This window comes from Mesoplodon densirostris, chromosome 9 (assembly GCF_025265405.1).
Source record: "Mesoplodon densirostris isolate mMesDen1 chromosome 9, mMesDen1 primary haplotype, whole genome shotgun sequence".
Taxonomy (NCBI): domain Eukaryota; kingdom Metazoa; phylum Chordata; class Mammalia; order Artiodactyla; family Ziphiidae; genus Mesoplodon; species Mesoplodon densirostris.
This window is the reverse complement of record NC_082669.1, coordinates 25,335,117-25,349,601: the sequence shown is the minus strand read 5'-3', so window position 1 is coordinate 25,349,601 and position 14,485 is coordinate 25,335,117. Positions and strand designations below refer to the sequence as shown.

Here is a 14,485-nt window from a genome sequence, read left to right as displayed (position 1 = left end):
TGTAGGTCGCCGGAGGGCGTCTGTTCTTCGCTCAGACAGGACAGGGTTAAAGGAGCAGCCTCTTCGGGGGCTCTGGCTCACTCAGGCCTGGCGGGAGGGAGGGGCATGGAGTGCGGGGCGAGCCTTTTGGGAGGTCTGGGGTCTTCTGCCAGCGTTCAGTAGGTGTTCTGTAGGAGTTGTTCCACGTGTAGCTGTATTTCTGGTGTATCTGTGGGGAGGAAGGTGATCTCCGCGTCTTACTCTTCCGCCATCTTACCCGGAAGTCCCTAAGTCAAAAGTTTTTATTTTATCTTCACTTACTCCTTCTTTGATACCCTCTATATAGATCTGAGTTTCGACTTATTATTTTTCTTCTCTCTAAAGAACATCTTTCAACATTTCTTGCAAGGCAGGTCTACTGACAACAAAATTCCCTCAATTTTTGTTTTTATGAAAATGTCTTTTTTCTCCTTAACATTTGAAGAATATTTTGCAGGGTACAGAATTTTAGGTTGGTGTTTTTTTTGTTTTTTTTTCTTCTCAACCACTTCTCACATCATTTCATTCCACTTTCTTCCTGTTTGCTTTGTTTGTGAGAAGTCAGATATGATTCTTATCTTTGTTCCTCTGTAGGTAAAGGTGGTTTTTCCTCTGGCTTCTTTCAGGATTTTTTCTTTGACTTTCTGTAATTTGAAAATGATATGCCTATGTGTCATTTTCTGACATTTATCCAGCTTTGTATGCCCTGAGCTTCCTGGGTCTGTGGTTTGGTATCTGACATTAATTTGCGGGAAATTCTTATCATAACTGTTTCTTATATTTCTTCTGTTCTTTTCTCTCTTTCTTCTCCTTCTGGTATTCCCATTATGTACATGTTATTCCTACTGTAGTTGCCCCACAGTCCTTGGGTGTTCTGTTCTCTTCAGCCTTTGTTTTTGTTTTTGAGGATTCTACTGATATATTTTCTAGCTCAAAGTTTTTTCTCAGTTGTGTCCAGCCCACTAATAAGCCTGTCAAAGGCATTTTTCATTTTGGTTACAGGTTTTTTGACCTCTATCCTCTCTTTTGGTTCTTTCTTAGGATTTCCATCCCTCTGCTCACACTGCTCATTTGTTCGTGCATGTTGTCCAATAGAGCCCTTCCCATATTAATCATGGTTGTTCTAAATTCTTGGTCTGATATTATGACATCCCTGTCATTTCTGGTTCTGATGCTTGATGTGTATCTTCAATTTTTTTTTTTGCCTTTTGGTATGGCTTATAATTTTTTCTTGATAGCCAGACATGATGTACTGTATAAAAGAAACTGCTGTAAATAGGCCTTTAGTAAAGTGGTGGTAAGGTGTAGGGAAGGAGGAAGTGTTCCAAGTCCTATGATTAGGTCTCAGTCTTCTAGTGAAGCTAAGCATCTAGTCTGTGAACTTCACAAGTGTTTTTCAGATTTTTCCCCTCTTAGGTGGGACGGGATGGCTAGAGTAGAGTGGAGCTGGGTATTTCCCTTCCCCCAGGTCAGTTAGGCTCTGATAATACCCGAGCAGGTGAGGCTCTGGTTAAATAATTTCCTTAGTGCAGGCCTTGTTAAGAAGAACACAGTGCTGGGGCTTCCCTGGTGGTGCAGTGGTTGGGAGTCTGCCTGCCAATGCAGGGGGTACGGGTTCGGGCCCTGGTCTGGGAGGATCCCACGTGCCGCGGAGCGACTAGGCCCGTGAGCCACAATTATTGAGCCTGTGCGTCTGGAGCCCGTGCTCTGCAACAAGAGAGGCCGTGATAGTGAGAGGCCCCGCTCACTGCAATGAAGAGTGGCCCCCACTTGCCACAACTAGAGAAAGCCCTCGCATAGAAATGAAGACCCAACACAGCCATAAATAAATAAATAAATAAATAAATAAATAAATAAAATTAAAAAAAAAAAAAAGAAGAACACAGTGCTGTGATTTATTTTAAAAAATGGTTCCTTGTCCCCTCCCCGTGCTGGAAGCATGAGGGGATTTTTTTCTGATATTTACTATGAGAACCTAGTCGGGCTCCTGGAGGTAAATATCACAATATTGTAAATCTCCACCCTACAACTGGATTCCCCTGGAAGTTTTAACTGTCAAAATTGTGCACAATGTGCCTCTAGCCATTCATCAATTACAGTTTGGGTTTCCCTGCCCCGACACAGATTCCTGTGGTAGTTTCTGCCGAGAGTCTCTGCTCTGGTAAAGCCATGACTCCCTGTATTTGCCTTTCTGTCTCTTCAGTCTTGGGGACCAGTTTACTCTGTGTCCTCCTCTCTCTTATAAATCCGAGCAGAGATGTTGATTTTTTTAGTCTGTTCAGCTTTTCATCATTGTTAGGATGGACTGGCAACTTGTAAGTTCCTTACATGTGGAACCAGAGACTGAAAGTTACTGAAATAATTTTTTAAATGAAGAACAAAGTTGAAAGACTTTTACTACTGGTTTCAAGATTTACCAGAAAGCTACAGTAATCATGACAGAGTCATAATGATGAAAGACAGATTGCTCAATGAAATAGAATAGAGAGCCCAGAAACAGACCCACACATATTTGTTCAATGGAAATTTGGTAAAGGTACCAACACAGTCCAAGGAGGAGGAAAGTCTTGTCAACAGAGGGTGCTGGAACCACTCAACATCCATATGGAAAGAAATGAACATCAATCCTTAAATCATACCATACACAAAAATTGACTGGAAATGAATCCTAGAGGCATATAAAAAAAAAGCTAAAACTATAAAACCCCTAGAGGAAAGTTAGTAGTTATCTTTGCTAACTTTGGTAGATTTATTAGATAGAATGAAGAAAGCATGAATCATAAGAGAAAATTACTTAATAAACTGGGTTTTATAAAAATAAAAAGCATTTCCTCTTTGAAAGACACCATTAACAAAAAGGCAAGCCACAGAATGGGAGAAAATATGTGTAAAATATATGTGTGACTAAGAACTTGAATCAGAATATATAAAGAACTCTCAAATCTCAGTAAGTTAGACATCTCCAAATACTTCTTAAGAGAAGATGTACAAATGGCCAATAAGCACATGAAAAGATGATCAATACCGTTAGTCGTCACAGAAATGCAAAGTGAAACCACAGTAAGTTACCACTTCACATCTATTAGAAGAGCTAAAATTAAAAGAGAATACCAAGTGTTTATGAGGATGCAGAGCAGCCAGAACTCTCAAACACTGCTGGTGGGAATGTGTACTGGTGCAATCACACTGAAAAAAACTTTTTGGCAAGTTCTCACCTACCAAAATGATCCAGCCATTCCACTCCTAGGTATTTCCTGAGAGAAAGACTGTACCTGCATGTTCACAGCAGCTTCGTTCACAATAGTCAATATCTGTAAACAGTCTGAATGTCCATTAACAGGTGAGTGGAGAAACAATATATGGCAGAGCCATATAACTGAATGGTACTCAGCAGTAAAAGGAACAAACTACTGATGTATGCAACAGCATAGATGAAAACAAAAACATTATCCTGAGCAAAAGAAGCCAGAAAGAAAAGAATGTATACTGTAGGATTCCATTCATATAAAATGCAAACTAATCTATTATGATAAAAGAAATAGTTCAGAATATGACAGTGGCCAGGAATGAAATCAGGTCAGAACTGTGAAATGGTACCAGTAATCTTTTGGGAACGATGGAAATGTTCTGTGTCTTTAATGTGGTGTGGTTTCATGGGCATCTAAAATTGTCAAAGCTCATCAAATTGTTTTGAATGAATGCCATTTTTTTCACTTGTATGTAGTTAATTGTATTTATTATGTAAGTTATCTCCTAATAAAGACAATAAAGATAAAAATAATCATGAAAGGCATATTAGAGACAAAAAAAAAAACCCCAAAAAAGTACAATTGAAAAATCAAAAAAACAATGCCAAAGCCTGCATCTGTGCACTTTTTTCCTATTTGCAGTTATATACTTAAGAAAAAAAATTCTGGGCTTCCCTGGTGGTGCAGTGCTTGAGGGTCTGCCTGCCGATGCAGGGGACACGGGTTCGTGCCCTGGTCCGGGAAGATCCCACATGCCGTGGAGTGGCTGGGCCCGTGAGCCACGGCCGCTGAGCCTGTGCGTCCGGAGCCTGTGCTCCGCAATGGGAGAGGCCACAACAGTGAGAGGCCCGCATACCACACACACACACACAAAAATTCTGATACTCACAATTACCAATAACAGGAAGATTGCTGTTGTTTTTTTTTAAGAGAATGAAATGTTTACCATTATGGTATCAATAGTTTTTAAGCACATTCTCCATATGTGATTTTCCTAACTGGGAATCATTTGGCATATTTGCTGTGGGGAGCATACAGCTTGGTGACTTTGAGCAAAAAATCAATAGCAGTGATCTGGAAGTGCAGATCTGGTTGAAGTCCTAAGCAGTTATTATACCAGATACTGGAGGGAAGTTCATGAACTAGATATTAGGTGAACTTCCGGTAACACTGGCACACTTTTGTGAACAAGTCTTGTGTCTAATTGCTTCCTGGGTGTTTTACCATTGGCAGATTTGTGGGGAGTCTGCCTGTTATAAACCATAGCATAGACGACTAGTTACTCCCTTTTTTGTTCAGCTGGAGTTCAGCAAATGATGAGTTCACTGGTGCCAGAGAGAAACTGCTACAGTGATTGATTTTTTTTAGTATTTGTATTCTTGGAATAAATACAATTTGGTAAAGTATTAGCCTTTTTATATTCCTGGATTCAATAAGCCAATGTTTTATTTAGGATAACTGCACAGATTTTCATGAGAGAGCTTGGACTGTAATTTACATTTTTTGTATTGACCTTGTCAGATTTTGGTATCAAAGTTTTGTTGGTCTTATAAAACAAGCTGACCTCTTAAAACAATTTGCTTTTCTTTGGAAGAATTTCTACAAGATCATTGTTATTTCATTAAATGTTTGGGAGAATTCAATAGTGACAATCCTTGTCCTAGGAATTTCCTTGTAGAAACGTTTTAAATTACATACTAAATTTCCTTAAGAGATAAAAGACTACTCAGCATTTCTGTTTATTCTTCTATCAGTTTAGTAAGATACGTTGCTCTAGGAATTTTCCATTCAAATTTATTAGCATAAATGTTATAATATTCTCTTATCTTTTTAATAAATATAAGAACACATTTTGATTTTTGTTAATTTTCTCTGTTATGCATTTGTTTTCTAATTCAGTGATTTTTGCACTTATCTTCATTATACTAGTATACTTCCCTCTGCTCTTTTTGTTTGCTCTTAATTTTGTAGCTTATTCACATGGAAACTCAGAACACTGATATTCAGCTCTTCTTCTTTTCTAATTTAGTTGCATCCCACAAGTTTAGATATGTCATATACTCATTGTTATTTAGCTCAAAATATTTTCTAGTTTTTGTTGTGATTTCTTCTTTGAGTCAGATTTTTAAGGAGCTTTTCCTGCTTAATTTTTAATTTAGGGCATTTTATAGTTACTGTTTTATTGTTTATGTCTAGCTTTTTAAGTTTAAAAACACATAAAAAGTATTTAAAATCTATGTCTAATAACTCCAATAATAAACCTCCATGTGTCTGTTTTTATTGTTATTGGGTCAGATTATTTTATTTAATCAGGGACTGAGTTGTCTGAGCTGTCTTAAAGTTTTCTACCATAGCTTGGCCCTGATCCTGTACTTAGCTAGCCAGGGGTCCACGTGAGAATCTGGGGTTTTCTAGGCCACCTCCTCCTTGGAGGATCCAGAACTCCTAGTTTGCCTTTTCAGTAGTGTGAGATTACAGCAAACTCCTCTTTGACGTTCAGTAGTTTTTTGCCTACTTTCTTATCCCTCTTCTAAAAAGTAGTAGCAGAAAGCTGGCTCACTTGCAATTCCTTTCTCTCCAGGAGCCTCACTACATGAGTTCTGGTTGTTTAAACCATTCTCAGATGTCATCACCATTTTTTAAGTTGTGTATTTTATCTGGCTTTTCTAGGTGTTTTTGTGTTAGTGTGCCAACATGCTGCTCCATGAGAGCCAGAAGCGAAATCGACTGCTTTCATCTTAGCCTCTTTATAATCCAATCCACACATAGCAGCAGGACCATTTTTATAAAATCTTAATCAGTGTGATGCTTCCCTGCTCCAATGGCTTCTTACCACATTTACAATAAAATCCAAATCACGTTCCAGAATTGACAAGATGCTGGTCCCTGCCTCTCTCTCCAACTTCGTCTTAAACTCCACCCCATCCCTTCCGCACTTGCCATCCTCCAGCCACCGTAACCTTCCTGCTTAGACATCCAAACTCATTATATGCAGGACTTCACACTGGCTGCTTCCTCTGTCTGAAATGCACATCCAGCCAGGTCTGTGTATGTCTGGCTTCTCAGTTCACATGACAGCAACTCAGAAAGGCCTTCTTGGACCACCGCTATCTAAGGCAGCTCTTTTCCATCAAACACATCATATTATGATGTGGTGGTTCCTTCATGTTACTTGTCTTCCATTGAAATTATCTTGTTATTTATTTTGTTTTGCTTTTCTCACATTAATGTAAGTTCCACAAGGCCAGGCCTTATCTACCTAATCTTCTAATCTTATGACCAGACTGGAGTAGCCGATAGTGCATGTATGGGGATTAATCCACCCAGCTTTGAGGGCAGAGACAGGGAGAATGGGGTAGAGATTACTATACACCAGGGCCCCAGGCCTGATTTTAATATTTTCTCGATCTGCTTGATGTTTCTGAGACTCTGCTTCTAGGAGTTCCCCGTTTTACTTAGAGGTACAAATATACAGTCTACATAAGCACTCTGAACAGATAACCCGAGACACTTTAGTTGCTGCTGTTTCTGTTTAAATTCTCTGTGAAGCTATAATCTTATAAATGCTCATTATATCCATACTGGAGAGTAAACAGACCTAAAAGTCAAGGACAGTGTTCCCGGAGTGAAAACAGTTTCTAATTACAGTAATAAAAAAGAGGAGATAAATCAATCACCATGGAAGTCTTCTTTTAAATTTCTTTAGTTTGCATTATGTTTAACATGTATTTCTTTCAATTTCCCCTCCTCATTTAAAACTTCTGACAGTAACTTTATTTTTTCTCAGATTTATCATGTTTTAATTAGCAAAAATATGTTTCCAATTTGAACTTGAATAAATTTGAAAAAAAACACGTGAGACCTTAATGCAACATTAATCAAAGAAATAAATTGAGCATTTAAACTACACATTAAAGGGTATTCTTGCTCTTAAGTGCAGGCTACTTCGATTATTTCTCACTGAACATCCTTGGTATGTTAATCAACAAATACGGAAAGCAGGACAGTTGAGTTCTCATTTACCTTCTTGCAAACAGATTTAAAGACCTGCATGAATCTTGCAGGAACAGGGAATCTTCATTTCACTCACTACAGTGCAATGTGAGACCCCAGAAGCCAACATTAGCTTCCATTTGTAAGGAATCAGGAAACCACGCCAGATAGGCATGATTGACATAAGCCCAGCCCAGTTGCCATCTCTTATCTGAGAACACCACAAGCTCCACCCACATGACATTTCTGAAGAGTCCCCTAAGTGTCTGTGGATGCCTTGGTACCTTTGCATATGTTGTTCCATCCACCTGGAATGCCCTCCCCCTCCCACAAATATCCTGCCACTTGTCAAGACCCAAGTCCAAGAGCACACCCTCTGTGAGATCTTCCCTCAGTGCTTCACAGCGTCCTGTCCACACCTTGATTAGGACATTTATATCATTGTATTTTCTCCTTCCACTAGCCTGCAGGGTCTTATCTATCAATCATTTTTGTGCACTTCCTGCCACTTCGATTTCTACTACAGAGTACATGCACAATACATATTTCTTAAATGAATTAATAATCAGCCATGAGAACTTCACCTTGCTTTCCTCCATTTAAAAAAAATTCATTTATCCTTCAAACTTATCCTCCAGAAGGAGGGGCTCATATGATTAGCTGGAAAGACCAATTTAAGCTTTTGATAACTGCCTTTGGCCTTATCACTCAATGCTGTCAATTTTTCTTTTTACATCTTTATTGGAGTATAATTGCTTCACAATGGTGTGTTAGTTTCTGCTTTATAACAAAGGGAATCAGTTATACATATACATATGTTCCCATATCCCCTCCCTCTTGAGTCTCCCTCCCTCCCACCCTCCCTATCCCATCCCTCCAGGCGGTCACAAAGCACCGAGCTGATCTCCCTGTGCTATGCGGCTGCTTCCCACTAGCTATCTACGTTTGATAGTGTATATATGTCCATGCCTCTCTTTCGCTTTGTCACAGCTTACCCTTCCCCCTCCCCATATCCTCAAGTCCATTTTCTAGTAGGTCTGTGTCTTTATTACTGTCTTACCCCTAGCTTCTTCATGACATTTTTTTTCTTCTTTTTTTTTTTTTTTTTTTTTTTTTGCTGTATGCGGGCCTCTCACTGCTGTGGCCTCTCCCGTTGCGGAGCACAGGCTCCGGACACACAGGCTCCGCGGCCATGGCTCGCGGGCCCAGCCGCTCCGCGGCATGTGGGATCTTCCGGGATCGGGGCACGAACCCGTGTCCCCTGCATCGGCAGGCGGACTCTCAACCACTGCGCCACCAGGGAAGCCCTTTTTTTCTTCTTAAATTCCATATATATGCGTTAGCATACAGTATTTATCTTTCTCTTTCTGACTTACGTCACTCTGTATGACAATGCTGTCAATTTTAACTGATTTTTTTTTAACCTGAAATAAGAGGAGGTATAATGATCATTTTGAGTATCTGATATAAGCTATGGATACTTTCTCCAGAATTTATTCACAACCACCTGTGCACAAAACTGATCAGTATCAGGCCCTGAACTGGTTCAAATTCTGGTTTTGCCATTTACCAGCTGTGTGACCTTGGGAAATTCACTTAACTTCTCTGTGCCTTGGTTTCCTCATCTTTCAATGGGGATAATAATAGTACATATTTCATAGGGTTGTTGTGAGGATGACATTAGTTAATTATATAAAATGTTTCAAACACTGCTTGGCATAGTAATCCCTATAGAACCTAGTAGTATTAGGTCCAGGAACTGGAGGTATCAAGATAAATTGGATGTGATTCCTTTCCTTGAAGAGCTCAAAGTCTCGTGAGGAAGACAGCTGTGCAAATAGAAGACACTATGTAGAGGTCTGGACAAAAGAGCAAAGAGGAGGAAGAACTTTCCTTCTGAGGCCTGGGATGGGGTGCCAGGTAGGAGGTGGTATTTTAGCTGAGAATTGATGGATGAGCTGGAATCTCTGGTTGGATTAGTTGAGTATGGACAGTTTAGGTAGATATAAACAAAGAGACACAATTTATGCAGCCATGTGAAAGAACAAGGGGCACTGGGGGACAGCAGCTACTGAGAGTGGTCTTAGTGTAATGTTGGAGGTAAAAGGTGCTGGAGAGTAAAACCGAAGCACATTGCAGATGCTATAAACTGGTTTATTCAACACCTATGTTCAACTGTCTAGTCCCCGGCCCTCCCAACTAGAGAGTCAGGGAAGCAAAACACTAGATTTTCCCAACCAGGTGAGGTCCTGTGATAGGTAATAGGGCTTCTCTTACAGGATAGTAATTCAAAGCCTTTCAAGGAGAAAGCTTCTTTGGCCTTTTTGCTTTCTTCCTACCTGGAACTTGGGTTTGAGGCTTTAAGACAGGAAGATGAGAGCCACCTGCTAAGGTGTAGTGGCAAGACCCAGAGAGCTTGGGTCCCTGGTGGCTGTACTCAGTAGCTGCACTGCCTGGACCACCTCCCTCTGGACTTCTGGTTTGTGAGAAATATCACAGATGACCAGGCTTCCTCTAGCTTAGAGCCTGAGGCATCCCTAACTGACACAAGTGGCAAGCAATGCTGGGTCATTGAGGCCTCGAATGTTCTGCCTAGGGGCTGAGACTCCCACATTTGAGCTCTGGGCACTGTAAGCTAATTTAGGGGTTTGAAAGTACAGCTTTGCAATCACACAAACCATGCTGTGGTTTAAATCACAGCTCAGCCAGTTACTTGCTGTTTAACTTGAGAAATCAGTTATCCTCAGTCTGAGCCTTGTCAGGGAGACATGTGGTGAAACTTATCTTAGGATGCCGACCTTCGCCACAGCACAATGGAAGGAACAAGGAGGTCAAGAGCAGAGGGAGAGGGAGAGTTGGCCTGTGTCCCTGCAGAGCAAAGTATATCTGAACTAAAGATTCGGAAATAATTTCAGAACTTAAAGTGGATTCTAGTTGACGTTTTTAGCCAAAACATATTTTGATGGTGCTGGATTTTATAAATGTTCTTTGAGACTTATAATACCTTTATGATTAAATGTCTTAGTACAAACTGCTCTAAAGTTCTTCAGGAGAGGCTTTTTTTTTTTTCCATGTGCTATAAATTCCTGTGGCATCTTGTATTATCTCCAGGAATGGAGTGAGGAGTCCATAAATAATTGGCGAGAACAGCCAGGACTGAAGAAACAAATAATTTAAGATTCATGATTCCATGCTAGCGGTCCTGTGGGTGCTTTAGAGTCTGTTGATAACCGAAGTAGTAAGAAGTTCAAATACAACTCTATTTCCCTGATGGCCACTTAAAAGCTCTAATGTTGATCTTCTGTAAAACCTGGGTCAGGCTAAATTAAGCCTAGGAAGTAGGTGGTATAATTTAAGAGACAATGAAAAAGCTTTGGCTCCAAATATCTACACTTTCTTGTCAAGGATGCTTGAAAGTTCTGCATCAGATATGAGCTACTTTGAAGAATAAAGGAAGGAACCCTGCCCAAAGCAAGTGCCCAGGGTAGTAGTAACACATTTACATCAGCACCATCCTGATGAGGATAATCTGATGCTCAGATTGAGGATAACTGATTTCTCAAAGTTATACAACTGGCCGAGCTGGGATTTGAACCAAGGTCTGTGTGACTGCAAATCTGTACTTTTAACCCCTACATTATATACTGTGACATTTCCATGCCCTAAACCTCGCTGTCTCCCAAGCCATGAAGTTTGCAGGTTATACTCTCAAGCTAAAGCAGGGAGCTAGGCAGTCAATGGGTGTGACAACTTCCTGCTGTTTCTCTAGGACAGGACTTAGTCACTGTGAGGCTGAGCCTGATGAGGCTTTGTTGAGGAACCTCCTAGCTCCCACCTGGTGGTGGAGACACACGTAAGAGAGGAGAAGGGCCTGTATCAGATAAAACAAATTATCTGAAACTCCAGCAAGTTGCCTAGCACTGTGTAAACCAGGAAGATGGCATGAACAATCAGCCTTCGTGTCTATTTAAATCAAACAATATGCAACCCCATATCTTAGTGTTATTTTAAGGCTTATTGATTTACCTGTCCTAGGAAACCTGACAGTTTCAGAATCTCTGGAACTGGTCCAGAGGGACACAATTCAAATTTGGCACTTTTTTTTTTTTTTTTTTTTTTTTTTTTGTGGTACGCGGGCCTCTCACTGCTGGGGCCCCTCCCGTTGCGGAGCACAGGCTCCGGACGTGCAGGCTCAGCAGCCATGGCTCACGGGCCCAGCCGCTCCGCGGCATGTGGGATCCTCCCGGACCGGGGCACGAACCCGTGTCCCCTGCATCGGCAGGCAGACTCTCAACCACTGTGCCACCAGGGAAGCCCAAATTTGGCACTCTTGCTTAAGGACCACACGCATGGGAAGAATGAGAATGCTTGGATTAAAACACATCACTTCCTTCTCCTGTCCTGCTTTCAGGTGCAAGCTCAGGATTAGAGCAAGAGGCTATTATAGTTGTCCCTCGGTAGGTTGGGGGACTTGTTCCAGTACCCGCTGAGGACACCAAAATCCATGGATGCTCAAGTCCCTTACATAAAATGGTGTAGAATTTGCATATAACCTACACACGTCCTCCTGTATGCTTTACATTATCTCCAGATTCCTTACAATATCTAATACAGCGTAAATGCTATGTAAATAGTGGAAAATACAATGTAATGTTAGGTAAATAGTGCCTGTGTGCAGCAAATTCAAGTTTTGCTTTCTGGAATTTTTTTTCCCCAAATAGTTTCCATCTGAGGTTGGTTGAACCCCTACATGCAGAACCTGCAGATACAGAAGGCTGACTGTGTATGGCTACTGAGTGCAGCTGCAATGAATAGTTTCATGGTCCCATGCTGTGAGACTAATCAAGATCTCTAGGAGTTGTAATCCAAAGAGAACATGGTGACTTTCCAGGACCAAGAGAACCATGAACTTAGCAGCAGAGTTTGGGGCTCCAAGGAGGGAGGGAGTAGCATGTGGGCTTCAGGTCCACCGTTTTTTTGTCCCTTAAGCTCCTTTTCAGGGCCCAGGCACTCACCTCACCCTGCCAGATGGGGTTCACGGTGTTGCTGATGATCTTGGATCGCCTCTCCTGTCCGTGGTGTGGGAGGGCAGGGAAGATGCTGTGCTTCCCAGGCTGAATGGAAATCTTCAGGTAAGGGTCTGGGTTGAAAAACATCCCTTTCTTCAACCCCATGGCCTGGAAATCTATAAAACAGAGGATATTTTAATTTCATGTGTTTTAGCAAGGTTAAATATTATATTAGGCCTCACACAAGGAGAAGAGTCCATCTGAAACATGTAAAAAGTTTCTCAAACTTTAGACCATTTTCCACCTCATTACAAATATAGACTGATATGTCTCCAGAACCCATTACATGGAGCATTTACTGATTTGAATGAACATTTACTGTATTAAATTGTTTTGGTTAAGAAGTGCCTGTAATAAGTCAAGACTAGCATTGTGGTTGCTATGCTTTTCAAGAGAGGACCATTGGCCCCTAGTGGTCTGGGCTTCTGGCGTTCCTCAGGCAGGTTGGGGTGAGGGGCTGAGGGTCACCTCGGGAAACCTGGTGCACACTGAGGGAGGAAATCCAACTTGGAAAATTCAGTGGGTCCAGGTGAATTTTATTTTATTTTTGGCCGCATTGGGTCTTTGTTGCGGTGCGTGGGCTTCTCATTGCGTTGGCTTCTCCTGTTGCAGAGCACGGGCTCTAGGTGCATGGACTCAGTAGTTGTGGCACATGGGTTCAGTAGTTGTGGCTCATGGGCTCTGGAGTGCAGGCTCAGCAGTTGTGACGCACGGGCTTAGTTGCTCCACGGCATGTGGGATCTTCCCGGACCAGTGCTCGAACCCGTGTCCCTTGCATTGGCAGGCGGATTCTTAACCATTGCGCCACCAGGGAAGCAGGAACCACTTCTTCAAAGTGAAGACAGAAAAACAAGGGCTCTAGCCTCACGATAAATATGATTTTCACTGAGTAAGGAGCCAGTGCATCAGAAGAAATAAAGAGAAAGGTGAGGATTAAAAGAGCAAAGAGGGCTTCCCTGGTGGCGCAGTGGTTGAGAGTCCGCCTGCTGATGCAGGGGACATGGGTTCGTGCCCTGGTCTGGGAAGATCCCACATGCCATGGAGCGGCTAGGCCCGTGAGCCATGGCCACTGAGCCTGCGTGTCCGGAGCCTGTGCTCCGCAATGGGAGAAGCCACAACAGTGAGAGGCCCGTGTACCGCAAAAAAAAAAAAAAAAAAAAAAAAAAAAAAAAAAAGATGGTAAAAAAAAAGAGCAAAGAATTGATGAGTGGCTCTCTGTGCCTCAAGTGTTTGTGCAAACTATGTGGTTTATGCTGAACACCTGCTTTTCTTCTGGGAGTCTGGAATTTTGGTAGGTGCTAGGAGTACTTTGGCCGTATGACCAGCCCCCAATCAAAACCTTGGGCTCTTGAGTCTGTAATGAGCTTCCCTGGTATATAGTATTTCATAGTATTTCACAACTTGTTGCTGGGAGAAATAAACCCTAGCTGTGTGACTCCAGTGAGAGAGGACTGGCGGAAACTTGTGCCTGGTTTCCTCCAAACTTCATCTCAGGCACCTTTTTCCTTTGCAATTTGCTGTGTATCTTTTTAATGTAATTGATTACATTGATTATAGTCAATGTAATTGACTATCGATTATAGTCACGAGTATGACTACATGCTGAGTTCTCCCAGTGAACCATCAAATTTGGGGGTGGTGTTGGGGAATATGGCCCAGAGTGTGACAGACATAGATTTATCCATCATAAAATAATGACTATCATCACCTTCATCACCTCCACCACTACTGCCTGACATTTACTGATTAGCTACTAAATTCTGGGGACCATTCTATGCCCTTCAAATACATTATCTGATTTAATCTTAACCACAAATTCTACAAGAGAGTTATTACATCCCTAATTTGAGGAAGAGAAAATAGAGGTTTCTGAGTTAAGTAACTTGACCAGGTCTTCAGAGTTGGTCAATGTCAGAAATGAAATTTGAACCTGCTTCTGTGATTCCAAAGTCTGTGTTTTTAACCATTATGTGACATTACCTTTTCATAAAAATGACAACTTTGGCATAGGTCAAATTCTCAAGCATAAATGGGTCTTTTAAAAAAATTCTCTTCCATCAAACAACTTGTCTGAATCTGCATAATTTTTTTATCATACGTCTGATACCTGATAAGTCTAGTTATCTTTATTGTTCTTGTTTTTTTTTTCCAAAAGGA

At 41.3% G+C, this 14,485-nt stretch overlaps 1 protein-coding gene across 1 annotated transcript in view; it reads right to left on the bottom strand.

Moving 5' to 3' along the window:
• HECW1 (HECT, C2 and WW domain containing E3 ubiquitin protein ligase 1) overlaps window positions 1–14,485 on the bottom strand; it is a 249,871-nt gene that overhangs the window by 155,175 nt on the left and 80,211 nt on the right. The window contains exon 5 of the mRNA XM_060108182.1: window positions 12,275–12,444. Coding sequence (XP_059964165.1) covers window positions 12,275–12,444 — 170 coding nt within the window. The remainder of the gene's footprint in view (window positions 1–12,274; window positions 12,445–14,485) is intronic.